Source organism: Aquarana catesbeiana, linkage group LG09, assembly GCF_042186555.1.
Source record: "Aquarana catesbeiana isolate 2022-GZ linkage group LG09, ASM4218655v1, whole genome shotgun sequence".
NCBI classification, from domain to species: Eukaryota; Metazoa; Chordata; class Amphibia; order Anura; family Ranidae; genus Aquarana; species Aquarana catesbeiana.
The window spans coordinates 101,773,131-101,800,062 of record NC_133332.1 but is presented as its reverse complement, the minus strand read 5'-3'; the positions used below and the strand labels follow the sequence as shown (position 1 = coordinate 101,800,062).

General features: G+C 41.7%; 1 protein-coding gene across 5 annotated transcripts in view; it reads left to right on the top strand.

Annotated features, from left to right (window-relative positions):
- The window catches only part of LOC141107976 (SLAIN motif-containing protein-like), a 58,370-nt gene extending 36,851 nt beyond the window's left edge, over window positions 1-21,519 (top strand). For all 5 annotated transcript variants that reach the window (XM_073599092.1, XM_073599089.1, XM_073599090.1 and 2 more), the window contains 5 exons: window positions 5,017-5,157; window positions 9,265-9,582; window positions 9,697-9,834; window positions 14,582-14,882; window positions 17,865-21,519. In XM_073599092.1, coding sequence (XP_073455193.1) covers window positions 5,017-5,157; window positions 9,265-9,582; window positions 9,697-9,834; window positions 14,582-14,882; window positions 17,865-17,925 — 959 coding nt within the window. In that variant the 3' untranslated portion in view covers window positions 17,926-21,519. The remainder of the gene's footprint in view (window positions 1-5,016; window positions 5,158-9,264; window positions 9,583-9,696; window positions 9,835-14,581; window positions 14,883-17,864) is intronic.
- The last annotated feature ends 5,413 nt before the right edge of the window (window positions 21,520-26,932 follow it).

Sequence of the window (26,932 nt, the reverse complement as noted above, 5' to 3'; positions counted from 1 at the left end):
TCGCATGTGATTCACACATTTTGTATGGCTCAAATCACACCTGCACCAAAATGGTGCATGATCTTTTTTTTTTTTTTTTTTTTTTCTGCACTTGGAACGCATTGCATGGATGTTCACACCCATGTGATGTCATTCTGGCAATCACACTGCACTTTGCGATATGTTTTGGGATGTATGTAGTTAATCTAACATTGACACCCGCAGCAGATCGCACGGATGTTGTGCAATTGCAATGCAGTGCTGTGAACCAGGGCTAAATGAATATGAACTTGTCGGCCATTATCGGCACCTTTTTAGCGCAAGAAAAGTTCAAGAAAAATGCATCCTTTTAAATTCAACGTGTCTTCACACTGGTCCGTTGTGCTTCCGTTGTGGTGTTAAAATCTTGCTTGTTTTTTTTTTTTTTTTTTTCTTTAGCCCAGTCTGCTGATATTTGACGACATGTTGTGTTTTGGATGTCGAATTGTTTTCTAATTCTGCTCTTTTGTAAAAGGAAATAAAGGCAAGATGCAGCACCCTATAGTAACCAGAGTTATCTCTGTGATCCCAGTTCAATGTAAAATCTGGAATTTTTAGCACAGTGTTTGTTTTTAATATTTTGTTTCCATAAATAAGCCTGTAAATGTCTAATACTTTATTAGACTTCATTTACACGGGACGCGTTTTTACAACCTCTCCTGAATGATTTAACTTGACAAATAGTAAACCACGTTTAAAACTTCCGTTTTGCCGCATGTACGTGCCGCGTTAAGCGTTTCTAAAAAAAAAAAAAAAAAAAAAAAAGCGGGTCACCGCATTTAGAAGCGTTTGGCGTTAGAAACTTCGGCGTCTGAACTTTTTTTGCCTTTAAAAAAAGGCCTATAAACGCAACTGCCTAAAAACGACAGTAAACGAACCTGTGTATATGTACACATAAGAGAACATTGGATGAGTTCAGGGGCAGCTGAAAAAAGTGTCCAACTACCTCTGAACATCCGTTTAGCAGCAGCAGTGTACATGAGGCCTAATTACTGGAGCTGTAGGATGACTAGAAATCTTCAACTTTATATATCTAACCCCTGCAAGTTAAATTGCACCTGTTCCAAGACTGTGGACTAGAGCTGCACGATTAATCGCAATCTCGATTCAACCCCCCTTAAGATCTTAATCCGGCATTTTCATGATTCATTCATGTAACAAGTGCAGAGCAGTTCTCTGCTCACTCGCAGCTGTCAAAAAAACAACCATCCAGCAAATGATTATCAACATTGCTCAGCTGGGACATAAAAGCAAACATTGTAACATTTAGTTCTTTTAGATGAAAGAAATGAACTTTGGTCTGTAAATGAGGTCAGTTTAACCACTTAAAGACTAAACCATTTTCTGACATTTGTTTCTTACAAGTTAAATTTTGTATTTTCTGCTAGAAAATTACATAGAAGTTAGAACCCCAAACATTTTTTATATATATATATATATATTAGTGTGTGTGTGTGTGTGTGTGTGTGTGTGTGTGTATGTATATATATATATATATATATATATATATATATATATATATATATACACACACACACACTTTTTTTTTTTTTTTTAACAGCGACCCTAGAGAATAAAATGGCAATTGTTTACGTCGCACTGTATTTGCGCAGCGGTTTTGTTGCACCGAGAATCATGAGAGAATCGTGATCTTTATGCTAAGCAAAAAAAAATGTGATTCTCATTTTTTTCCCAGAATCGTGCAGCTCTACTCTGGACCTTTTCTTATTCAGCAAAGAGCTTTAAACATGACACCCCCAACCTCCCTAGCTGTGTATATTGTGAAGTCATTCATTCTCAAACAACAAAGGCTGAAGCTGGTCATACACCAGAATTTAATTCCAAAATGTTTTTATTTTTTTTAGAACCTTTGTTCAATTTTCTAAAAGTTATTGGGGTTAAAGTGGAACTTTAGTCAGAAAATTAAGTTCTGCTAGATCACTTTTGCATGTATAGCTACAGTGAGGGGGAAAAAAGTATTTGACCCCCTGCTGATTTTGTACGCTTGCCCTTGACAAAGAAATGATCAGTCTATAATTTTATTGGTAGGTTTATTTTAACAGCGAGGGACAGAATAAGAACAAAATATCCAGAAAAACACATTTCAAAAAAGTTATAAATTGATTTGCATTTTAATGAGTGAAATAAGTATTTGACCTCTTGGCAAAACATGACTTGGCACTTGGTGTCAAAACCCTTGTTGGCAATCAGAGGTCAGATGTTTCTTGTAGTTGGCCACCAGGTTTTCACACATCTCAGGAGAGATTTTGTCCCACTCCTCTTTGCAGATCCTCTCCAAGTCATTAGGGTTTCTAAGCTGACACTTGTTAACTTGAACCTTCAGGTCCCTCCACATATTTTCTATGGGATTAAGGTCTGGAGACTGCTAGGCCACTCCAGGACCTTAAAACAGAGTTTCACCCAAAAGTGGAACTTCGACTTTAAGGACTCCTCACCCTCTTAAATGCTACATTTGGCATGTAATTTTTTGGGGGGGGAGTACCTAGTTTTGACGGGTACCCAGCTCCCACTTCTGGCCTGGCTGCCTAGGCGCAAGCTGTCACAGCCGGTTGCCCACACTTGTGACTCCGGTGCCGGAGAGAACCGAGGGCTCGGGTGGCTGCATCACTGGGACAGGTGAGTGTGTGTTTATTAAAAGTCAGCTGCTATACTTTTTTGTAGCTGCTGACTTTAAACACAAAACCGAGTGCAGCTCCGCTTTAATGTGCTTCTATTTGAGCCACTCCCATTGTTGCCTTGGCCGTGTTTTGAGTCTTTGTCATGCTGAAATACACATCCACGACCCATTTTCAATGCCCTGGCTGAGAGAAGGAGGTTCTCATCCAAGATTTGACGGTACATGGCCCGTCCATCATCCCTTTGATGCGGTGAAGTTGTCCTGTCCCCTTAGTAGAAAAACACCCCCACTGGGGTTTGTTTTTAGTGGGGATGTTGTTCTTGGGGTCATAGGCAGCATTCTTCCTCCCAACACGGCGAGTTGAGTTGATGCCAAAGAGCTCGATTTTGGTTTCATCTGACCACAACACTTTCACCCAGTTCTCCTCTGAATAATTCAGATGTTTATTAGCAAACTTTAGACGGGTCTGTACATGTGCTTTCTTGAGCAGGGGGACCTTGTGGGCGCTGCAGGATTTCAGTCCTTCACGGCATAGTGTATTACCAATTGTTTTCTTGGTGACTATGGTCCCAGCTGCCTTGAGATCATTGAACAGACTCTCCCGTGTAGTTCTGGGCTGATTCTTCACCATTCTCATGATCATTGACACTCCGCGAGGCAAGATCTTGCATTGAGTGCCAGACCAAGGGAGAGTGACAGTTATTTTGTGTTTCTTCCATTTGCGAATAATCGCACCAACTGTTGTCACCCTCTCACCAAGCTGCTTGGCGATGGTCTTTGTAGCCCATTCCAGTCTTGTGTAGGTCTACAATCTTGTCCCTTACATCCTTGGACAGCTCTTTTGTCTTGGCCATGGTGGAGAGATTGGAATCTGATTGCTTCTGTGGATAGGTGTCTCTTATACAGGTAACAAGCTGAGATTAGGAGCACTCCCTTTAAGAGAGCGTGCTCCTAATCCCGGCTCGTTTCCTGTATAGAAGACACTTGGGAGCCAGAAATCTTGCTGCTTGATAGGGGATCAAATACTTATTTCACTCATTAAAATGCAAATCAATTTAACTTTTTATTAAAATGTGTTTTTTTTTTTTTTTGTTCTGTCTCACTGTTAAAAAAAAACAACAAAAAAAAAAAAACGGAAAACAAAAAAAAAAACCCTACCATTTAAATTAGACTGATCTTTTTTTTGTCAGTGGGCAAATGTACAAAATCAGCAGGGGATCAAATTCTTTTTTTTTTTTTTTTTTTTTTCCCTCACTGTATGTAAAACATTAAAAATAAGTACTTGTATTGTTAAAAATCCAGTAATGTACTGTCTCACTCTGCCCTGCACATGCTTAGTTGCTCTCTGTAAATTTGGCACAGTGCCTAAAAATAGAGGGCGAAATGCTGACAGCCTAGAGAGTTACTGCTGTGCAGGGGCTCTAGGCTTCAGCAAAATGGCAGCCTCCAGCAGGAAGAAACTGGAGCATTGCTGGAGGCAATTTACAGCACACACTAATTTTGGTAGCATAATAATTATGTTATGTATGTTCCTTGCTAAAGAAAATTTATTTTTATCAAGTTGCCTATAGGTAATAATCGCACCAACTGTTGTCACCCCCTCACCAAGCTGCTTGGCGATGGTCTCCACTTTAAATAGTCTTGTTTGACCATAGGAATTAGAAGCAGCAGGATGGAACAAAATTCTAACACTGAATGCGGTTTTCTTTCTGGGAAAAACTGTGCATATTGTAATGTGTGTATGCTAGACACAAAAGAAACCTGTCAGCTGGAATTACATTCAAGTAGCAGGTCTGGACAAAATTCTAAGTTTCGGAAACAAAATTAGTTGACCAAATACTCCGAGGAATGATTTTCCAAAATTCTGTATATTTGAGGAAAAAAAATGTTCAAACAAAATTCCACTGGTTTATAGCCAGCTTGAGTCTTTTAGATCAAGTCTTAGAACGTTTTTAATGGCGTGGAATACTTTAAAGTGAATCTTCACTTTGACCACACTGCACAAAGTAACAGGTTTTTGGCAAGTTAATGGGCACAAATCGATAATCGTTTGTGACGTTTTTGTGGGAAAAAAACGAACGGGAAGTTTGGAAAATTTCTGCCGAACGTACGATAAATTGCAAGGTTAATGTGTTTCCCGTCCGAACTGTCTGCACTAGGTATATGTAAAAAAACGAACAAAAAATTATTTATTCATGTCCACTGAACAATTTATCGGTCATTATATGATGGCACGATCGTTTGCGGTCACGGTCGAACGTTCGTTTTTCGAAAATGGGTTCGGCCGATTTTCTGTATAGTGTATGGCCAGCATTAAAGTGTATAAAATCTGCTTCATATATCCTGTCTGTTTCTTCCAGGTTATTTGGGGGCCCATTCTACACTCAGCTCTCAGTCATCTGTGGACAGTGAATTGAGCACATCCGATGATTCCATATCTATGGGCTACAAGCTTCAGGATTTGACTGATGTGCAGGTTATGGCCAGACTGCAGGAGGAAAGTAAGATTACTTATGGATTTCTTTTTCTGTGTTGAGGTGTCCATGCACATTAGTATCGTGTACGATCTCCTTTTAATTTACCCATATTGATGTAATGTGAAGCCTATCTAATTGGTTAGTTTAATTAGGTATTCACACTTCATAGTAGTCTAGAGAGGACGCTGTACAGACCCTATAGAATTATATTGTAAGATATGCTTTAGACAACTTGGAAGAGAGCTACAAAAGATGATTAGGCGCCTGCTGAAGAGCAACAAGTAGAAGATTAGCAATTAATGTTAGTCCCATGTATCCCATCTAGGAAATAACTCCTGGGAAAAAGTAACATGAAAACGAGCAGCAAAAAAAATTCCATAAAAGCCATTTGATCCAGGATATAATGTCTCAAATAAAGGTATGGTGTAATGGTAAGTCATAACCTGATAAAACACCAACTTCAGGTGTTCAGACCTTTTTAAGTTCTTCCTGGTCCATCCTGTCACATGACTTGACAAGACGCAGGTGCGCAAAACATGTCATAATGACGGACGCAAGTGTCCATCCCATCAGCGGCTGCCAGTCTTGGCGCAGCAAGTGACGTCATCGCTAGTCGCCGCACACGAGCAGCACCTCCACTGGGTTACAGTTTGTCACTAGGACTCCCTCCGGTCCTGGGTTCATCGGGGCCGCAGGCGGTTTTTTACATCAGCACCCTTCCGGTCGCTGGGTGTTCTCATTGCCCAGTTCAGCTGCCCTATACCATCATGGAGGCTTGTCATCATCCAGACACATCCTGGACCTTCCCAGTGGAGTAAAAGTAAGCAGCCTCAGCTACTGTTGTCTGTACACTTCCAGTACTCGTTTTAGGTCAAGATTTTTTATCATGTTCAATTTACATTAAATATCATGTTTAGTCAATGGAAGTTAAAGTGTTATCAGGTTATGACTTAACATTATACCATACCGTTATTTGAGACATTATATCCTGGATCAAAGCATATTTTGGTGCCTGGGCCAAGCAAGCAAAAAAGTCGATCTGCTACTTCAGCAGAGAGGCATGTAGTTTTTTTCAGTGGAGCACAAGTGTGGTTACATTGCATCTTAACGACCACAACATACAGGGATATATAATGTAATAACATAAAAGCACACCCAGGTTGGACTTGATGGACTTGTCTTTTTTCAACCTCACCTATGTAACTATTGCTGCACTTGTAGTCCACTGATTACTTTCTCCACCCCCCATAACTGAAGGTCTGCACTTCTGTACACACACTGAGTGCCTGTGCATTGCACCCAATTCACTGATCACAATTGCAATGCTTTGAAGGCTCCAATGCAGAAAAATTAAATGCACTATTTTTCTTTTATGAATGTTGGTGCATTGAAAAGGTGGACTATGTTTAAGTGTTGAGTCTAAATTAAAAGAATTTGGATGATAAGGTAATACTTGTTTCCACACAGGGCCATCTGGTGTTGGGTAACAGGTAGTACAGCTTCACACTGTATATAGCATAATTGCATAGAGAAGTCTGAAAAGTTTTTGTACTTTTGCATCTGAAAGCAATGGCTAGGTCTTCTCTTTAGCCATGCTTTCGCCTATGTGCCAAAACTGCATGTTTGTTTTGTACATTTTCTACATGCATACGTATAGTGCGATCTTTTTAGTTAATGTTTAGACATTTTGTGTTTTTGCCAGATGTCAAAGTATGCAAATGTTTCCATATCCCTAGCCAAAAATATTAAATACGTATCGACTGCAAAGTACAAAAAACCCACACACAGCTGTAAAGTCTGACTGTGGGGATACATGTAAACTCTTCTAAATAATTCAATTCTCTCCACTTCCAGCTGACAGATTGTTGTCTGTTCCTGGCTACCTCCTACATCTCACTATTTGCCCAGCTTGTGGTGGGCTGTCACTGAGAGGTGCAGGAGTCACCAAGTAAAATCCAGGAGCTGCTTAAAACCCAATTGAAGTTTTCCTATACATTACAGCAATACTGTATATAACAGCAGTGCAGTCATGCTGCATATACATTAATATGTTCTCATTTTCTGTGTATTTTAACATACTGATTGCTGCAGTAAGGGTTAGAATACCGTGTACTAGCAACATTCTGGAGAGTTGGTCCACTGCTCTTGTGCACAAGAGAAGCTTCAGATGGGATTTAAGCAGCTCAGCCATATAGATGTCCAAATACCTCAGGTTTCTGGAATGCTTAACAAGAAATTAAACCTGGGCAGGTGTCTGAAACCACTTGCTATTGGTGGTAGTTTGAGATTCTTTACGTACAGGTTTGCTTTAAAGGGTCATTCCACCCACCATTATTGAAATATGTAGGTGGCATCTGAATCAAATTCCACCGAGGACAGTGGATTTTCTTATAATGGCTGTGGAAGGTATGCAGACCTAAAGGTGAACTTTGGGCACATAAACTGTCCTTTTTAAACATATTCCTCAAAAGCATCACAGGATAGACGTTTACTTTGTGTGCACCAAATTCATTTGCAAATCCACATATAAACTTTTAAAAGTAGTGGTGACATCATCGCTGTGCTGTACAGAGAGCAGTGCTATGGGAAGGATCCAGAATACCCATCCACTACTCTGCAGAAAACTGCAGAATGGGGGAGAATACAAGACCAGTCACCCCGTGCGAGGATAGAGAGCAGCAGCTGGCCTTTAAGATTTAAAGGGATTGTAAAGTAAGAAGGTTTTTTTATCTTAAAGGGGTTCCATGCATTAAGGTGAAAAACCTCCTGTGCTGCAGCACAACCCCCCCCCCCCCCACCCCGCCAAACCCCCCTGGTACTTACCTGAACCGGTGTTTCCAGCGGCGGGGGCCAGCACACCAGCTCCAGCTGATGTCTCTGGTCCTGATTGGATAGATTGATAGTAGCTCAGCCATTGGCTCCCACTGCTGTCAATCAAATCCAATGATGTGGGGCCGAGTCCTGCTGTCTGTGTCAATAGAAGCAGCAGTAGGGCAGGGGAGTGCACCCGCACGAGTGCCCCGAGGGAGAGGAGCTCAACAATGGGGCACTCACGAACAGGAGGAGCCAGGAGCGCAGCTGAGGGACCCCAGAAGAGGAGGATCGGGGCCCCTCTGTGCAAAACCAACTGCACAAAAAAGGTAAATATGATGTGTTTTAAAGGTTCGTTTTTTTTTTTTTTTTTTTTACCCTTTAAAGCATTCTATGCATTAAAATAAAAGCCTTCTGTGTGCAGCAACCCCCCAGGCTCTCCTAATACTTACCTGAGGTCCTTCTCTGTCCAGCGATGTCCAGAAGTGTCTCGGTCGTCCGGGATTCTCCCTCCTGAGTGGCTGAGACACTGTCAATCAAAATTGGCTAGCCAGTCAGGAGAGAGGGGCGGGCTGAGGCTCCATGTCTGAATGGACACAGGAAGCTGTGACTCAGCTTGGGTCCCCCCATAGCAATCTGATTGCTGTGGGGGCACTCAACAGGAGGGAGGAGCCAGGAGCACAGAAGAGGGACCCGAAAAGAGAAGGGTCCGGGCAAATCCACTGCAACAGAGCAGGTAAGTATAACATGTTTGTTCTATTTATAGGGGGGAAAAAAGAGACTTTACAATGCCTTTAAGTAAGGCTACATGGGGCTCAGGAACTATAGACAATATTTGCTTATCTTGGAGTTCAATGGTAGATGCACAGAAACAAATTTCTAGTGGAAAGGGGAAAATGACGGGTTAAAGTTTTGGATGGTGTTAGGCTTTACTGTGCTCTGTGTCATGCCATTATGTTCTCTCTAGGTTTTGGATTGGAGGAGGATTAGCTGGGGCTTCATCGGATTTACTCTGGTTTTCTGTCTTGCGGTTACACCAAGCAGACAATGAAGGAAAATCTCTCTTGTGCTGCCCAAGATAACAGTTAAAATCTAACAGGGCTTCTAACCTAATCCAAAACTAAGAGACATGTTTTGGATGGGTGTGCACTAGAATTCTCGTGCATCTACCAAATGTTAATATATTTAATTTGTGGTACATGAATGCTTGAAACTTAGCAGGCTGCTGAAGATCTTAAAATTGTTCAGCCTTGCCATCATGTTTGTGGATTTATTAGTTTGTTGGACTATTTTATTTACTTACACTTATACATTTTTCAGGTCTCCGGCAGGACTACGCCTCCAGCTCAGCGTCTGTTTCCAGGCGCAGTTCCAGCGCCTCCCTCCACTCTCTGAGAAGAGGAACATTTAGCGATCAGGAATTTGACACATACAGCCTGGAGGATGAGGATGACTACGACTGTTCTTTGTCTTACCGCAGTTCACACCGCTATTCCCCATCTCCTCTCAGTTCACCTCGATGCCAATCGCCCTCCACAGTGGGGGACAGCAGTCGAAGCAGCGCTACCCGCATTCGACCTCCCCGCAGATCTATGCAAAATCCCGGGCAGGATCGGATGAAATACCCAAGTTGTGAAGGTTTGTATTGTGCGTTTGTGTCTTGGGGTGTTGTGTGTGTGTTTGTTTTTTTTTTGTTTTTTTTTTGTTTGTTTTTTTTGTATTGTAAAGAAATGTTATTTAATTTCATTATAGATGACTTGCGGCACAGTATGCCCAATCTTGCAAAAACAAGTTTACGTTCTCTGGAGGCAGTAAGAAGCAGCCGGAGCTTGGAGTCTGATCTTCAGGGGCCCAGCAGCCGATTGAGCAGGATTCAGCAGCCCTCAGCTAGTATGTCCATTCAAAGCTAAACTCTGCCTAATAATTGAATGTCTTTTTTTATAGTTGATATAAAAATGTTAAACCAGAGTTCTGTATTGGTTATGATATCCTGGGCGCATTTTAAGGCATCACATATCCTAGTCAGTGTGTGCATATTAATTGGGTGACTATAAAACAAACTGCTCCAGTCTTATATTCTATCTATTATTCAGAATAAATGTATTAAAAATGATGTTTTATGGCCCAAAAGAACTAGATCTACAATGGTAGCCCCCACATTTGTCATGAGACGTTTACTGTAAATAAGAATAGACCTCTAAAGGATCCCTGCACATGAATGTCTTTGCAGAGATTAGCTAACAGGAGCATTAGCATATCAGAATTCCAGTCACAGCATCATTTCAATGTGACATATAAAAAAATACTTATTCTCAGCACTCTCCAGTCATGTGATCTCCTGTGTCAGCTGGCACTTGCATGTGAGAGAGCGTTAGATAACAGCTGGCAATGTCTGAGAGCGGTGACCTCACCCATAGGCTTACTATGGCCAATCCATTGTCTGCACTTCTTCCTCTCCTCTGCAGCTGCCGCTGGCTGACATGTGACCAGAGCATGTGACCGGATCGGAGTTACATGAAAATAGGTGCATGTACAGATCTTCCTTATACAGGTTAGTTGGTTGGTGAATAGTTCGATTTATTCCAGATGTCTCTGGAACAGCAAGTATGGATTCATCTTTCTGGTGGGGACACAAATGGCAACAAAACCCTGACAGAAGTTCTAGCTCTCTGTCTGGAGATCTACTTAAATCCTTAGCTTGCAGGAGTTTTTTTCCCCCAACTTGAGGTTAAAGGATAGCTGCTTTCATAGGAGGCATTATAATTCTGGCTACCTCGCCCCTCTGATTCCTTGTCACGCCTTACCATAATCTTTACATCCAGCCGCCAGAATCTTACTATTGGCTACACCCATGCAATATGTTCCTTTTAAAACCCTGATCTCTTGGGAGATGGCTCCATATCAGGGTGGATAACAATCAATAATTTTTTTTTTTGGGGGGGGGGGGATTTTATTACATTTATTTTAATAGAATGCTATTTGGCATAAAAATCTATCTAAAGATAGTTTTCTATTTAAAGGGTAACTCCAATTTGTGGGGGAAAAAAATATAGCATATACAATTGCGACACAAGTCATATTGTAATTGAATGTTATTAAAAATTACCTTTCCTTTTCAATCTGCAGCTCTGTGATTTTCTGAAAATGCAATATGGCTACCTGGAGGTGTTCTGTACACAGAATGTGTACTGAACACACCCCAGAAACATAATTGCCTGCTTGTGTGATTGGCTCACCAATTTTCCCAGAAGTCTGCACTAAGATATAAGTCAGATTTCAGGCATCCTCTGGAATAAAAATTTTACTTTTGGTGAGATACTTCCAATAGGAACAAGTCTAAAGGGATGCAGACCCTGCAGATTTTCCTCATTAGTGATCTGCAGGTGCAGCAGCTGATTGAGAATTATGAAACCACTCCCATAAGACTCATTTTCCCACATGGGCACAAAGAAACGTAGAGGGAGTTTTTCAGAATAACAGTTTCCCCCAAAAAGGCATAAGAGCGTCACAAAAGTAGTTCTAAAATATCATTTTAATTGTATCAAAAATATCAAATAAATGTGAATGTGTGTGAATGTGTGTATGTATGTGTATATATATAATATATATTTTTTTTTTTTCTCTTGCGCGCTCTCTCTCTCTCTATATATATATATATATATATATATATATATATATATATATATATATATATATATATATATATATATATATATATATATATATATATATTTATAATCTCCAATAAAAAACAGTACTGGGTTTAACAGATACAGGTTATTAACCACATTAGGAGTGGCAAAAAGGCATATGAAGATGTCATATAGAAGATTGCATAGACAGTTCCAACATGTTTCAGAGTAATCTTGACTCCATCGGGGATAGTCCTTTTCTTTTTGAAATCAGTGTACTTGTATTCTATAAAGTAGAAGATACATTTTACACAGTGTTTATACAGAAAATAGCTGTTTGTATGGCAAGGAATGATGCAATACTCACAATGCCATGAACCCAAAGCTCAACATTAGTCGGTAATTAAAAACAAGAGATGATAGGAAATGGCCATCAAGATGGAGGAGACACATATGGGCGGCCAACCAGTATAGATGTTGGATTGGAATCAAAGGATAGACTAAAATATCTCTGAAGACCAGGTGGGGAGTGTCTTACATTTTCCATATTGGCCATATAATTGCCAATGTGATGGTGTTCACATCAGCGGACATCAGCCCCGATTATATATTTGCAGGTGAATCTTGCAATAGACTAACTCGGATGTGTTCTTGAGATATGATTATCAGCGTTAGACCCCTTTCACACTGGGGCGCTTTGCAGGAGCTACGGCGCTAAAAATAGCGCCTGCAAAGCGCCCTGAATGAGCCGCTCTTGTCTCTTCAGTTTGAAAGACTGAGGGCTTTCACACTGGAGCAGTGCGCTGGCAGGACGGTAAAAAAAAAAAGTCCTGCTAGCGGCATCTTTGGAGTGGTGTGTATACCGTTCCTCCACCGCTCCTGCCCATTGAAATCACCCCACTAGCGGCCAAATACCTCTGCAAATATGACGGTAAAGCGCCGCTAAAAATATAGGCGCTCTACTGCCGCCCCCACCCCAGTGTGAAAGGGGCCTTATCAATGCTATATACATGTGGCAATGTTTGCCAACATACAAGTGATACTGACACTTGGTATCCTGTAACTTTGTTTAGACACAATGAGGCAAATTGCCTTTACCTGATTGGGAATTCATCAGTCTTTGATAGACCTGTAATATATCTCTGTTATTACATCGTGAATTGAGACCCTTCAGGTACCCTTCAGTAGCATACATCATTATTGCTGTTTTGGAGTTTTAACTCATAAATTCAATTACATTTACTTATACTAGACTCTCTCTATTCATTAGGGACTTGCTATAGGCCCCAAAACCACTATTTAGAGGTCTATAAAAACAAATGGCTGGGCACTGTATTGCAGCTACTTACTGCAACCCAGGTATGTATGCATATGGTGCGGTGACACAATCACACCATGTTTTTTTGCTTTTTCTTTTCACTTCTATTTTATTTACATTATACATATACATATTTTTTTTTCTATATAATTTCTTTACCTACCCCCTAGGGATGCCATTTGGTCCCAGTGTGCACAGCCTCGATTCCCCACCTTGTCTTCAGAGATCTTTTACTTTTATTCCAGTCTAACCTCTATACTGGTTGGCCGCCCATATTTGTCTCCTCCATCTTGATGGCCATTTTCTATCATCTCTTGTTTTTAATTACCGACTAATGTTGAGGTTTGGGTTCATGGCATTGTGAGTATTGCATCATTCCTTTTCTGTAAAATGTATCTTCCACTTTATAGAATACAAGTACACTGATTGCAAAAAGAAAGGACTATCCCCGATGAAGGAGTCAAGATTACTCTGAAACATGCTGGAACTGTCTATGCAGTCTTCCATATGCCATCTTTATATGCCTTTTTGCCACTCCTAATGTGGTTAATAACCTGTATCTGTTAAGCCTAGTACTGTTTTTGTATATTGTCTATACACACATTTATTTTATATTTTTGATACAATTAAAATTCTATTTTAGAACTACTTTTGTGAAACTCTTATGCCTTTAAAGTCCCACTTTTAGGGGGGAACTTTTTTTTTTATTTATTTTTTTTTTTTTAATTTTCACTTACCTTAGGGATGTTGACCTATACAGGCAGATAAACGTTACCTCCAATCTCACTGAATAACAAAAGGGCGGAATCTGCAACTAAGGTTGTTATAATCCTTGCAATGTACATAGATCACGCAGAGGGGAATTTTTTTTTTCCTCAACAAAAGTGTAGTTGCGCTTTAAGATACATTTAATAATTTAGTTTATTCAGCATGAAATGGAGCTTAGTTATGTAGCATGAGGCTGTATATTCTGCAATATTAACATTTTTGGTAAACTCATTCAATGAATCCAAGCTCTGCAAGCTGAGCTAACATGCACTGCATTGATGCATTCACACAATTTCACAGTAACCAAGAGATAAGACAAAGTTCAGGAACATTTCTTTATCCCATTGTTTTTCAAATCTATGTACATTACAAACTGTATGATTGTATCGGTTCTGATTCCGCTGTTTTACTAACCTGACAGCTTATTATCCCAATAGGAAACCTTCATTTTTGTTTGCAAATATTAAAGATTCTAACTATCATCAAGTTTCCTTACATTTAAAGAGCACCTGTCATTTCAGATCCATCATGGCAGCGCCTGTTAGCGGGCATCCCTCACCTTGCTGTGTCACTGCCGCATCACCAGCCGTCCCATTAAAGTGAATAGGACTGTCGGGGAGTCAACAGCAGGTCAGAGGAGGAGCCACTGCGGGACAGAGATGACAGTTGCTCTTTAAAAATTATGATTTAAATCCAAGCCTTTTTACTAGTGATTTAAGGCAACTTGTTTTGAATAAAATCCACCCTGCCCCATATGAGTCTATGGAGATTGATGGTGCAGGCACTGGCAGTAAGATTTTGTGTGGGATATCCCTAATAAAATCAAACTTTGTACTGAAAGAACAAAAATGCACTGTGTTTTGAAGCCTGCAATATGAATAACTATTATGTTAATCATTATTTTTTTTTTTTTTTTTAGGTAATCCACCAGGTAAAATGAGGTACAGCTCCGGCCAGCCAGCAGCTCTCCGTCAGCCAGTTAAAGCAGGTTTAAGCACAAGTTCACTCCTGAACTCAAAGCAGCCAATTAAATCCTCTGGTTACAATAGTACAAGCGGTCTTCGTAAAATGCAATCTTCGCCTGGCTTAATTCCAGCCGTACCTGGTGCTGTTTCTAGATCAGGAAACTTTCCACCCACAATGAAGCACTCGGGTGGAAAAGCTCCGTCCTCTGCAGGGTGCACAACTCCCAAAAGCAAGATGATACAACCATCTAAAAGGCAAGTTTATTTTTCTTTTTATTTAATTTTTTTCTTTATGCTCATGAAGGGTGATGAAACAAGTTGACTTTATAGTACTTGGGAAAGTGGTAAAGTGCAGCACTAAAAGTGAAGGTGAAAGTGAGATTCCCTTGACGGGATCAAACTAGTAACAAACCATTACTGATGTGCATAAATCATGATAAAATACATACAATATTACTCTAATATACAAACAATAATGATGATGTTTACATAAACCAACAGTGCATATATATATATATATATATATATATATATATATATATATATATATATATATATATATATATATAATTAGAATGAAAGTCCCTTAAGTGACTCCAATATATAAAGTTACTTGCGATATAAATCTGTGAACTAGTTGCCTGTTGATAATCCACCACCAAAGGGAAAGAGGCTTACCAGACAAGTTGAACCCAACTAGGCATACGCCTGATGAGTCAACAGAGCTTGTGGTGTAACATACCCAGGGAAGAAAATCAGCATACACGGTTTCCGATGTAGACCAATCAGGCAGGGGTCCATCACAATGTATAACATCAGTGGGTATCCACCAAGGGAACAGTGACCAAAGATCAAGAACGGATCCTCCCAGTATTATTTATGGTAAAAAGAAAAAAATTGGACCACATAGTGTGATTCCATTTACATAAAAGTCATTTTATTGAAAAAAGTAATATGGTCACTCACATTTGAGAAGGCATATACGTAAAATCAAATATCGTAGTGGCATCAGCAGAGCCCGTCCGGAGCGGTTTCGTCTCATTAAGACATCTCCAGATGTCTTATTGAGACGAGACCCGGTCAGGATGTGCTCTGTTGATGCCACTGCGACATTTGATATAAATAAGTGCCCTTTGTGACTCTTATTTGTAACATACAAAGTTCATATAGTGAATAGATGCAGCATATGTGGAATCTCATTTAGGCAATCTCCTGCATATGTCTCATTTGCTCTCAATCACTGAGCATTGCAAGATGTCTGTGTTCTGCTTGGTCACATATATTTGAAGATATATCTCAAATAAGGTAAAAGTTGGTCTCTTACCAGATATGGCGGACCCCTATTACAGAGAGAAAAATCGCTGTAGGAGTATATTTGCCTATCTGGATATCACCCACTTGGTTGTCCTGCTTCCATGCAATTCGCAGACTTGAACTCAGGTGATTCAAAGACCAAGGAATTGGATTGCTGTTATGGGCGTTCAGCTTATTAACTGGCTTAGAAATCTCAAGTGTATTGATACCAGATCCATAACAATGTAACTCAACACAAATCCTATACTTCTCTTTTAAGGTCTGTCTGTACATCAGAATTGATTAATTTTCAAATATATATACTATAGCTTGTAGACCCTTAACTTTTATATAAACCAATCAATATACATTTGGCAAGACATGTAGCAGAATACATCTGGCCTAAAATTATAAAGAAATTCGATTTTTTTTTTTTTTTTTAATTGGATATGTTTTATTACAGAAATGTTGTTTTTTCCTTTCTTTTGTATCATTTATATAATAATAAAACAAAAAAAAAAAAACAGTGGGTATCAAATGATACCAAAAGAGAGCTCTATTTGTGTGAAAAAAAATGGTATAAATTTTCATGACGACGCAATTGCCAGTTAACCTTTTTTGTGCCGGCGACTCCCGGCCCTTTAAAGGATTTCAGATACTGGGAAGCAGGGCAGGGGGTTATGATCAAAAAGCTCCCAATCGCAAAAAGCTTGATTCGTATGCGCAATGTGCTCTGAATGGATGGCCTAATGAGTGTGCCAAAGTCCTCTCTTATGCCCCGTACACACGGTCGGATTTTCCGATGGAAAATGTGTGATAGGACCTTGTTGTCCGAAATTCTGACCGTGTGTAGGCTCCATCACACATTTTCCATCGGATTTTCCGACACACAAAGTTTGAGAGCAGGCTATAAAATTTTCCGACAACAAAATCCGTTGTCGGAAATTCCGATCGTGTGTGCACAAATCCGACGGACAAAGTGCCACGCATGCTCAGAATAAATAAAGAGATGAAAGCTATTGGCCACTGCCCCGTTTATAGTCCCGACGTACGTGTTTTACGTCACCGCGTTCAGAACGATCGGATTTTCCGACAACTTTGTGTGACCGTGTGTATGCAAGACAAGTTTGAGCCAACATCCGTCGGAAAAAATCCTAGGATTTTGTTGTCGGAATGTCCGAACAAAGTCCGACCGTGTGTACGGGGCATTACAGTAAAGTGTATATTTGCATATAACTTTGTCTGATCAGCTGATTATTTTGCAAATTCTGACTTGACTTTTGGCTATGAAGCAGGCTCAGGAACCTGTAGTTAGGTGTGTTTTTGGTTATGGGGCAGGCTCAGGAACCTGTAGTTAGGTGACTTTTGGTTATGGAGCAGGTCAGGAACTTGTAGTTGGGTGTGTTATGGTTATGGAGCAGGCTTGGGAAACCTGTAGTTAGGTGTGTGGGATGGCCCCAACAACTTTAGGGATCAAAGCCGGCATTTGCATATCAGTGTTCCATGTTTCAAGGGTTGTTGGGGCTTGCTAAGACATTGGCTGGGAAATGCAGAGCGCCTGCTTTATTCCGAAAGTAGAGTAGATTACACCAGCCTGCTTCACATCCTGAAAACAATGGGGTGGATTTATGGCAAATAGACTGCACTTTGTAGGTACAGTTGCACTTATTTTCCCTAGAGCTTAGTGAATGTGTTAAAGCTCTGCTGATTTTCTATATTTCGATCACCCAATCACATGTAAAAATGCAAAAAAAAAAAAATTCTATTTTCCTTGCACCTGATTGGGTATTCTTTGCAAAGTGAAGCTTTACCACATTTATTAAGCTATGGAGAAAATGAATGCAACTGCACTCGCAAAGTCGATCTGCCTTTAGTAAATGCACCCCAAGTGACTTCATGTATTGCTTCTATAATTAAACCTTGTTTTTCTTTTTTCCCTTCTAGATCTCTGTCCTCAAAGTCAAATACACTGGATGACGACTCCTGGAAAGAAGGATGCTATTAAATCGCCCCAAAGATTAGTTTTTTTCCCCCCCTTTAATATGTCCAGCGGGCTGGACTTCAATATTTCAGAGCAAAGCATAAAAAAAAAAGAAAATCTCACTTGCTTGCCATATTGGAAGAAGAAGCACCCTGTGTCTTTGATATAGTTTACCTTTTTCCATTTTTCAGAACTGAACTCCGAAATCGGAAATGTTTTGTGTTGTCGTAGCAAATATCTGTTTGCATCAGAACACCGAGCCGTCGGTTTTAGGAAAAAAACATGTAGATTTGTGTCTCCACTGACTTTTTTTTTTGCACTGTTATTAGATTTAAAGTGTACCAGTACCAGGTGGTGGTATCTGTTGCAGGCAGCCATTTTGTATGTAGAAACAATAGTTCTGAGCTCTGTTGGAACTCGTGCAGGAGAAAGGTGTAATCCTTCCCCCTGGAGGCCGCAGGAGAGGTAGGTGTAATCCTTCCCCCTGGAGGCCGCAGGAGAGGTAGGTGTAATCCTTCCCCCTGGAGGCCGCAGGAGAGGTAGGTGTAATCCTTCCCCCTGGAGGCCGCAGGAGAGGTAGGTGTAATCCTTCCCCCTGGAGGCCGCAGGAGAGGTAGGTGTAATCCTTCCCCCTGGAGGCCGCAGGAGAGGTAGGTGTAATCCTTCCCCCTGGAGGCCGCAGGAGAGGTAGGTGTAATCCTTCCCCCTGGAGGCCGCAGGAGAGGTAGGTGTAATCCTTCCCCCTGGAGGCCGCAGGAGAGGTAGGTGTAATCCTTCCCCCTGGAGGCCGCAGGAGAGGTAGGTGTAATCCTTCCCCCTGGAGGCCGCAGGAGAGGTAGGTGTAATCCTTCCCCCTGGAGGCCGCAGGAGAGGTAGGTGTAATCCTTCCCCCTGGAGGCCGCAGGAGAGGTAGGTGTAATCCTTCCCCCTGGAGGCCGCAGGAGAGGTAGGTGTAATCCTTCCCCCTGGAGGCCGCAGGAGAGGTAGGTGTAATCCTTCCCCCTGGAGGCCGCAGGAGAGGTAGGTGTAATCCTTCCCCCTGGAGGCCGCAGGAGAGGTAGGTGTAATCCTTCCCCCTGGAGGCCGCAGGAGAGGTAGGTGTAATCCTTCCCCCTGGAGGGCTGCAGGAGAGGTAGGTGTAATCACTCCCCATGGAAGCATAGCCAAATCCAAGTTCTGAGGGATGGGTTCTGTGTGCCCTGTTTCTGCACTAGGAAGTCGGGGTGTTTGCATGGTGTTACTCTGGGTGTATTGGCTTCTGGGAAGGTGGTCATCTGTCAGTGCTGCAGTCTTTAAAATAGATCTCTCATTCTTCTCATTAAATCCAGGTGCCATGACTCCATATGATGTGCCCACAATGGTGGACTTTGGATTGAAGCCTAAAAGTGACTAGTTAGGTATAAGTGAATGATGCCTAAGGCTAGCCGTACACAGAAGATTTTTCTCATTAAGTCCTTCAGGTTGAGTAAGAGAATCTCTTGGTTCCCTCATCCATGCTAAACAGCATGGATGGGGGAATCTCCGCAGCTATTGTAGTCAGACAGCATCAGCAGCTGGCTGAATACCAGAACAGTGGCTGCTGCATCTGATAGGATGCAGTCACTGTTCAGCCATCAAATCTTCAGTCAGTTTATTGAGCCAGGTCGTGATGACCGGGCCTCCCACAGCTCAAATTTTGCGTAGCGCATGGCCAGCTTAATGAATCACTGCCTTTTGTGCCTCAGGAATATCACTGGCATGTACTGTGGGCCCCCTTTTTTTTATATGACACCCGTTTTAGCTTGAACCAGCATTTTTTTTTTTTTTTTTCAGTACTAGTATCTCTTAAGCAAAAGTGCTCTTGTTGAGTTGTAATTTTTCAGTGTAACAACCTATTGCAACCAATTGGAACTTTTTATTGCAGATTATTTTATTTATAAAAGTTACATATTCCTTTGAAAGATCCCACTGCAGTAGCTGCATTCTTAGACCCCATTCTTCTATTTTTATGGGTTAAAGTTGAATTTCAGCCTTGCACAGTTGTACAGGCTCCTCACCTCTACATAAATGACTCTCTTCACTGCACACTGTGAGCATCTCGTTGGGTGCATTAGAAGCTGCAGCAAATCATCTAAAGCTTGCCTCATTTCCTGGCTGGAGGTACTCTATTATCCAGCTCTATCCTCCTCAGCCTTCCCCTGTTTATTGGCTTTCAGTTCTTTCAATCATGTAGGTTTAGACTCACATGTGGACATTAGCACAGCTTCCTATTTTAAGGAGGCCATGTACAGCATCTTGCTATCTCCTCCCATCACCAATGACTTGTCTGCATTGCATAGAGAAGCAAAGAGACCCAGTGATGATTTCTAAAACAAGGTATGCAATGAAAACAGCAGAGTTCCATGTAATACAATGTGAATATGGGGTGGGGGTGTGTACAAAAGGCAGATTATTAAGCACAAAGGCCTTCAAAGTAAAGTTTTATGGCACCACATTCAGAGCTCCTAGTATAAAAGGAGTCATGGCATTCCATCCAGTTCCTTAGCCTTTAGATCTTCTATACATTTTGCTCTTGCATTTTCCAGAACAAAGCATTGGAAGCCAATATCAGACAACGGGGGAATTGCACTTACCTTCTGTTTTCAGTTCTTAGTAGTGCTGGCTACAGACATACTGTATACACCAGTGGGGGTACACTGCAATAGTGTATCTTCATTTAATCCTCTATTCCTGGTATTCCAGAGTCCTTGTTTATGCAGTTTTTAAAGGACAAGACAAGTATGTCATTGCTGACCTCATTCCGCTAGACGCCTGGCTGTCTTCAGTAGTTTGAGTCTTAGGACCAGTACCTGCATACAGATCAGGCACTTTTGATCTACATTCTTGTACCTGGTCAGTGGCTCTGTACTTGAGGATCCTGATTCAGTGACAGCCAGGAAACTAGCATTTTTAAGAGGGCTACAATAGTCTCCTCCATTCATCCTTTACACAGGTATGTTTCAATGTATCAGCATAAATACATCCTTCGTATTCAATGAATTCTGCAAACGTGGCCAACCAAATTCTGTTCACCCTACGGTATACAGAACACTGCACAGAGGTACCCCAGGAAACCTTATGGCATTTCCTTATTGTTTGATTATTAGATCAATGCACAAAATGGCTGCACTGTTACTTGCAAGCTGATACACTTTAAATCCACGGATTATGTGAAATATGTTAGAAATGGATATATGTAATGTAGTTGGTCCTAAAGTTTTTAATATATAAATGTAAGGTTTTTGGTTACTTGATCTACTGACCTTTTTTCAGCCTTTTGTTTGCGATAGATATTTTTTTTTCTTTTCGTCTGCAAATTTTTAATGTCCTTGATGAAATCCAAAAAAAAAGAAAATGTGTACATACATAGTTCTATTATGTTCCATATTTAGAGAGCACTTCAAGGACTGCAAAAGAATTTCCCCTACGGGTTGGATTGGTTTAGATGAAATCACAAATGACGATGGTGCACAATATTTGTGTGGTTATATGAAGTTGATTAGTTGCTATGTGTAGAAGAGACAATGTTTTTGTGGAGCGTCTCCTTTGATTATCCTGCTTGACCTCTTCTTGGTAAATAAAACAAAAACAAAAAAGTCATCTTTTGTCTGGTGATTGTATACTTTCTCCATTACCGTTTAGTATTGCTAAAAACTTTTTCAATTGCCGTTTGCATCAAGAAGGATTATAACTTAGAGGAGCTCCAGGCTCCCGCCCCACCAATACAATTTAAAGGTCAGCAGCTATATATGATGTAGCTGCTGCCCTTTAATATTAGAGCATTTACCTGTCCAGGCATCCAGCAGTGTCCTAACCTGAGCCGATTCCTCAATCCGCTATTGGGTGCTGATGCCACCATCTTGGCCAAGGGAAATCAGCAGTGAAGTTTCCGACTGCGAAGTGCACTGCATTTTGTGAATAGGCTGCAGTTTTCTGGGACCTGTGAAGTGTCCCAAAAGGGGGGAGGGGCTGAACTTTTGGTTCAGTTTGCCACGGCGAACTGAGGTGGGAGTGGGTACCAGTCAAAACTAAGTACCCGCTCTCCATAAAAGGTGCCAATTGTGGCAGCAGAGGGGGGAGGAGGCAGACAAGCGGAGCTTTTCCTTTTAGGTGGAGCTCTACTTTAAACCCTTTACACTACTCTATTGTCCTTGGATGAAGGGAAGATTCTGGACAGCCGCACTCAAAATTAAAATGCATTTATTAAAAAAAAGAGGTATTAATCCAAAAAGGACAAGCCACAGCAAACGGATCACAGGAGCTGACGTGTTTCACACTTTCAAAAGTGCTAATTCATAGCTTTTGAAAGTGTGAAACGCGTCAGATCCTGTGATCCGTTGTTTACTGTGGCTTGTCCTTTTTGGATTATTACCTCCTTTTTTTTTTTTTAATAAAGGCATTTGATTTTGAGTGCAGCTGTCCAGAATCTTCCCTTCATCCAATTACCTATGCTTAGCCAGCACCTGCTGTTCCTGTTCTGAGGAGAGCTACATTTTCAGACACCCTTCCTAGAGCGGCATCTCTTTCCCTTACTCTATTGTCCTGCAATAAAATGCACACAATTTGCAAGGTATTGCATGCATTTAGGCTGCTTTCACACTGCAGTGCATAGTATGTTTTAAATGCATTGCATTACAGCGCATACTGATGAATAGCTGGTTGTTGAGCCTGCACCCAATGGCATCCTTCTTAACAACTGGCTGTTCATTGGTTAAGGACATTAGTGGGAGGTTAAGGTGCTGGAACTCACCAGGGTCCTTAACATCCAGTGATAATGCACCCCCCATGGTCAGCATGCTCCAGCTCCTCTTGTGCAGGAATGATGCTACCACCAGAGGGGGAAGGAGGAGGAGGCAGGGAGCATCGGCTCCCAAAATCTGAGGAGAGGGAGCGAGGAAGGCTGGATCGCATCCACGGCAGCTGGAAGGTCTTGCCCTACCGGTGACTACCAAGGGTTCAGGGTTTACATCCCCGCTGATGTTTAAGGAATCCATGTACAACCTCCTTTAACGATTGGCTTTTCACTGGTTAAGGTGTTTGAAAACTTTTTTTGGGGTTAACAGATTCTGGTCCCTTAAAGCAGATTACACAGCACAGTGCTTGTGCTGTGTAATCTGCCCCTCTACACTGTAAAAACCTCCCTGAATCTGCCACTTCCTATATGCCCTCTCTAAACTGACCACGATAACCAGGGATACTCTGACCACGGTGATCAGGGCTAAGTGCGTCTCTCTGTCAGACGTAGCCGTCCTCTCTGCTCTCCCCCTCCTTCCTGCATGTTAGTGTCTTCGCTGTGTCTCTGCCTCACCCTCCGCGCTGCTACTATTAAAAATAAAAAGCCTAAAATTGTCACTGCCAGCCCCCTCTATTAGAGGCTGGCATACCACACTAAGTCCTTTGTAAAAACGAGCATTATAAATAACTCATTTGAGCTGTCTTCAGGCCAGTCACGTGACTTGCGGACGCTTTACAGCTCTGAGACATTGCTTCTGTGGGAGATTGCGGCCCCTCCCTAAGAAGCAATTTCTCTGAGCTGTAAAGCGGCCGCGAGTCACGTAACCGCCCTGAAGACAACTCTAAAGAGTTATTCATAATGCTTGTTTTTACAAAGGACTTGGATTGTGTTGTATGCCAGCCTCTAAGAGAAGGGCTGGCAGTGAAAAATATTTTAGACTTAGACCCCTTTCACACTGGGGTGGTTTGCGGGCACTATTGCGCCTGCAAACTGACCCGAAACAGCCGCTACTTTGTCTCCAGTGTGAAAGCCCCGAGGGCTTTCACACTGGAGCGATGTGCTGACAGGACTGGAAAAAAGTCCTGCTAGAAGCATCTTCTCCGCTCCTGCCCATTGAAATCTGCAGAGGCGCTTTGCTGTGGTTTTTAACCCTTTCTCAGCCGCTAGCGGGGGGTAAAACCACCCCGCTAGCGGCCGAATACCGCCGCTAAAACGACGGTAAAGCGCCTCTAATAACAGCGCTTTACCGCTGACGCACCTCCTGCCCCAGTGTGAAAGGGGCCTTAACAAACATTTTAAGGCCCCTTTCACACTGGGGCGGTTTGCAGGCGCTATTGCGTTAAAAATGGCGCCTGCAATCTGACCCGAAACAGCCGCTGCTGTCTCTCCAGTGTGAAAGCCCCGAGAGCTTTCACACTGGAGCGGTGCGCTAGCAGGACGGGAAAAAAAAGTCCTGCTAGCAGCATTTTCGAAGAGGTGTATACACCGCTCCTGCCCATTGAAAGCTGCAGAGGCCCTTTGCGGTGGTTTTTAACCCTTTCTCAGCCGCTAGCGGGGGGTAAAACCGCCCCGCTAGCGGCCAAATACCGACCTGTAAAGCGCTGCTAACAATAGCAGCGCTTTACCCCCGCGTGAAAGGGAGCTAAGTACAGCAGCAGGTGCCTTCACTTTTTAACAACCAGCATATTTTTGCCATGTGCCACCAAAAAACACACCTACAAATGAACCCTGGGTGCGTTTCCCATGACTTCTAAGGTGCTACTAAAGATGCAGCACTTTTCAAATCGCAGTGATGTGAGTCCTAGGCTTTAAAGGGAAATAATTTTGATCTGCTTTTGTCCCGCTGGAAAGGTGCGTTAGGTCCCTTTCACACTCGGGCGGGAGGTGCGTCGGCGGTAAAGCGCTGCTATTAACAGCGGTATTCGGCCACTAGCAGGGCAGTTTTACCCCCGCTAGTGGCCGAGAAAGGGTCTGCAGAGGTGCTTTGCCGGCAGTATTGCCGCGCTGCCCCATTGATTTCAATGGGCAGGAGCGGTGTATACACCGCTCCTTCACCACTCCCAAGATGCTGCTAGCAGGAATTTTTTTCCCATCCTGCTAGCGCACCGCTCCAGTGTCAAAGCCTGGGTTTGTTTGCATGCGCTATTTTTAGTGCAATAGCACCTGCAAACCGCCCCAGTGTGAAAGGGGCCTTACAGTGCTGCAAAAGTGCATCAGTGGGAAAGGGGTCTTAATAATTTCATTGGGGGGGAGATGTAAGAATATTTGTAGCGAATATTAGGCCGTGTGTGCACATGCCCGATGACTTGTTCACGTTCCATGCTGATTTTAGCAGTATGTTAATGTATTACTAAACCCAGGACCCTGCATTCACTATATCTGGTCTCACAAATATATATATATAGTGTAGCGCTATGTGTATAAATATATAAGAACAAAAAATTAGATTCGAGCCATCTTGCAATGGCCAGAGGGTAAACAAAAAATACTTCAAAAAGTTAGATAGAAAGTGACTCAATGGGAAGAAGTGCACTATATATTACAAAATAACATATAAAGCATAATAGCGATGCACCAGTGAAAAGTGAAAACAGGACCAAAAAATAAATGTATATATAAAAAAATTAATCAACCGTGAATAAAGTCCATATATGTTGTTAAAATGTGTTCTTGATAAAAATCAAAAACCGCCACCAACAGTCTCTGAGGATTAGCTGATGAGGACAGCAATGGGGTATCACTGGTGGGTGAAACGGCAAAACACCAAATCCAATGTGACGTCTAAGTGTGTATCAAAACCATCACCATAGCATCTGAGGAGGCTTACCGGAAGCAGGGGACTTGAAAAGACATACGTCTTACAAGTCACAAAAAGCTTGTTTAGCCGCCGAGGCTAGCAGGATAAAACATCGGGTATCCACAGCTTCAAATAGGGGAGAGGGAGGATCTGTCGACAGCTTTAACCGTCCAGACGTATCAGCAGGCCAACCGGATGTTTAATTGGAACCATGAGAGAAGGAAGACTCACATGGCATGATATCGTTTAAAAAGCATGCATTTATTAAAACAATAAAAAAGAAACACTCACATGATATAAGAACGTAAACAGCTTAAATGGTATCAAGCGCGGTGATCATAGGGGGTCCACCCGACATGTTTTCGGCTAATCAGCTAATCAGCCTTCATCAGATGAAGGCTGATTAGCCGAAACATGTCGGGTGGACCCCCTATGATCACCGCGCTTGATACCATTTAAGCTGTTTACGTTCTTATATCATGTGAGTGTTTCTTTTTTATTGTTTTAATAAATGCATGCTTTTTAAACGATATCATGCCATGTGAGTCTTCCTTCTCTCATGGTTCCAATTAAACATCCGGTTGGCCTGCTGATACGTCTGGACGGTTAAAGCTGTCGACAGATCCTCCCTCTCCCCTATTTGAAGCTGTGGATACCCAATGTTTTATCCTGCTAGCCTCGGCGGCTAAACAAGCTTTTTGTGACTTGTAAGACGTATGTCTTTTCAAGTCCCCTGCTTCCGGTAAGCCTCCTCAGATGCTATGGTGATGGTTTTGATACACACTTAGACGTCACATTGGATTTGGTGTTTTGCCGTTTCACCCACCAGTGATACCCCGTTGCTGTCCTCATCAGCTAATCCTCAGAGACTGTTGGTGGCGGTTTTTGATTTTTATCAAGAACACATTTTAACAACATATATGGACTTTATTCACGGTTGATTAATTTTTTTATATATACATTTATTTTTTGGTCCTGTTTTCACTTTTCACTGGTGCATCGCTATTATGCTTTATATGTTATTTTGTAATATATAGTGCACTTCTTCCCATTGAGTCACTTTCTATCTAACTTTTTGAAGTATTTTTTGTTTACCCTCTGGCCATTGCAAGATGGCTCGAATCTAATTTTTTGTTCTTATATATTTATACACACAGCGCTACACTATATATATATTTGTTGGTTCTTTACTTCTTTGTCTTAGAGGTGTGTTAGCCGCTTACTGTGTAACCATTTCTTTAACATCATCGGAGCAGCGCTGTACTCATTCCTTATCTGTTTCCAGTAACTATATCTGGTCTCCCACAGTACACAGAACATGGAAATACAATTATTTTAGTAAATATAAACTGCTAAATACCTTTTCTCACCAGCACTATAAAGCAGTCTTGTGACTTCTATCGGTGTCTGGTTAAAGCTTGTAGGATTGTAGGAGGAGTTTTCATGCTCCTGACTATCCTTTTTGAGGCTGCATGATCCCT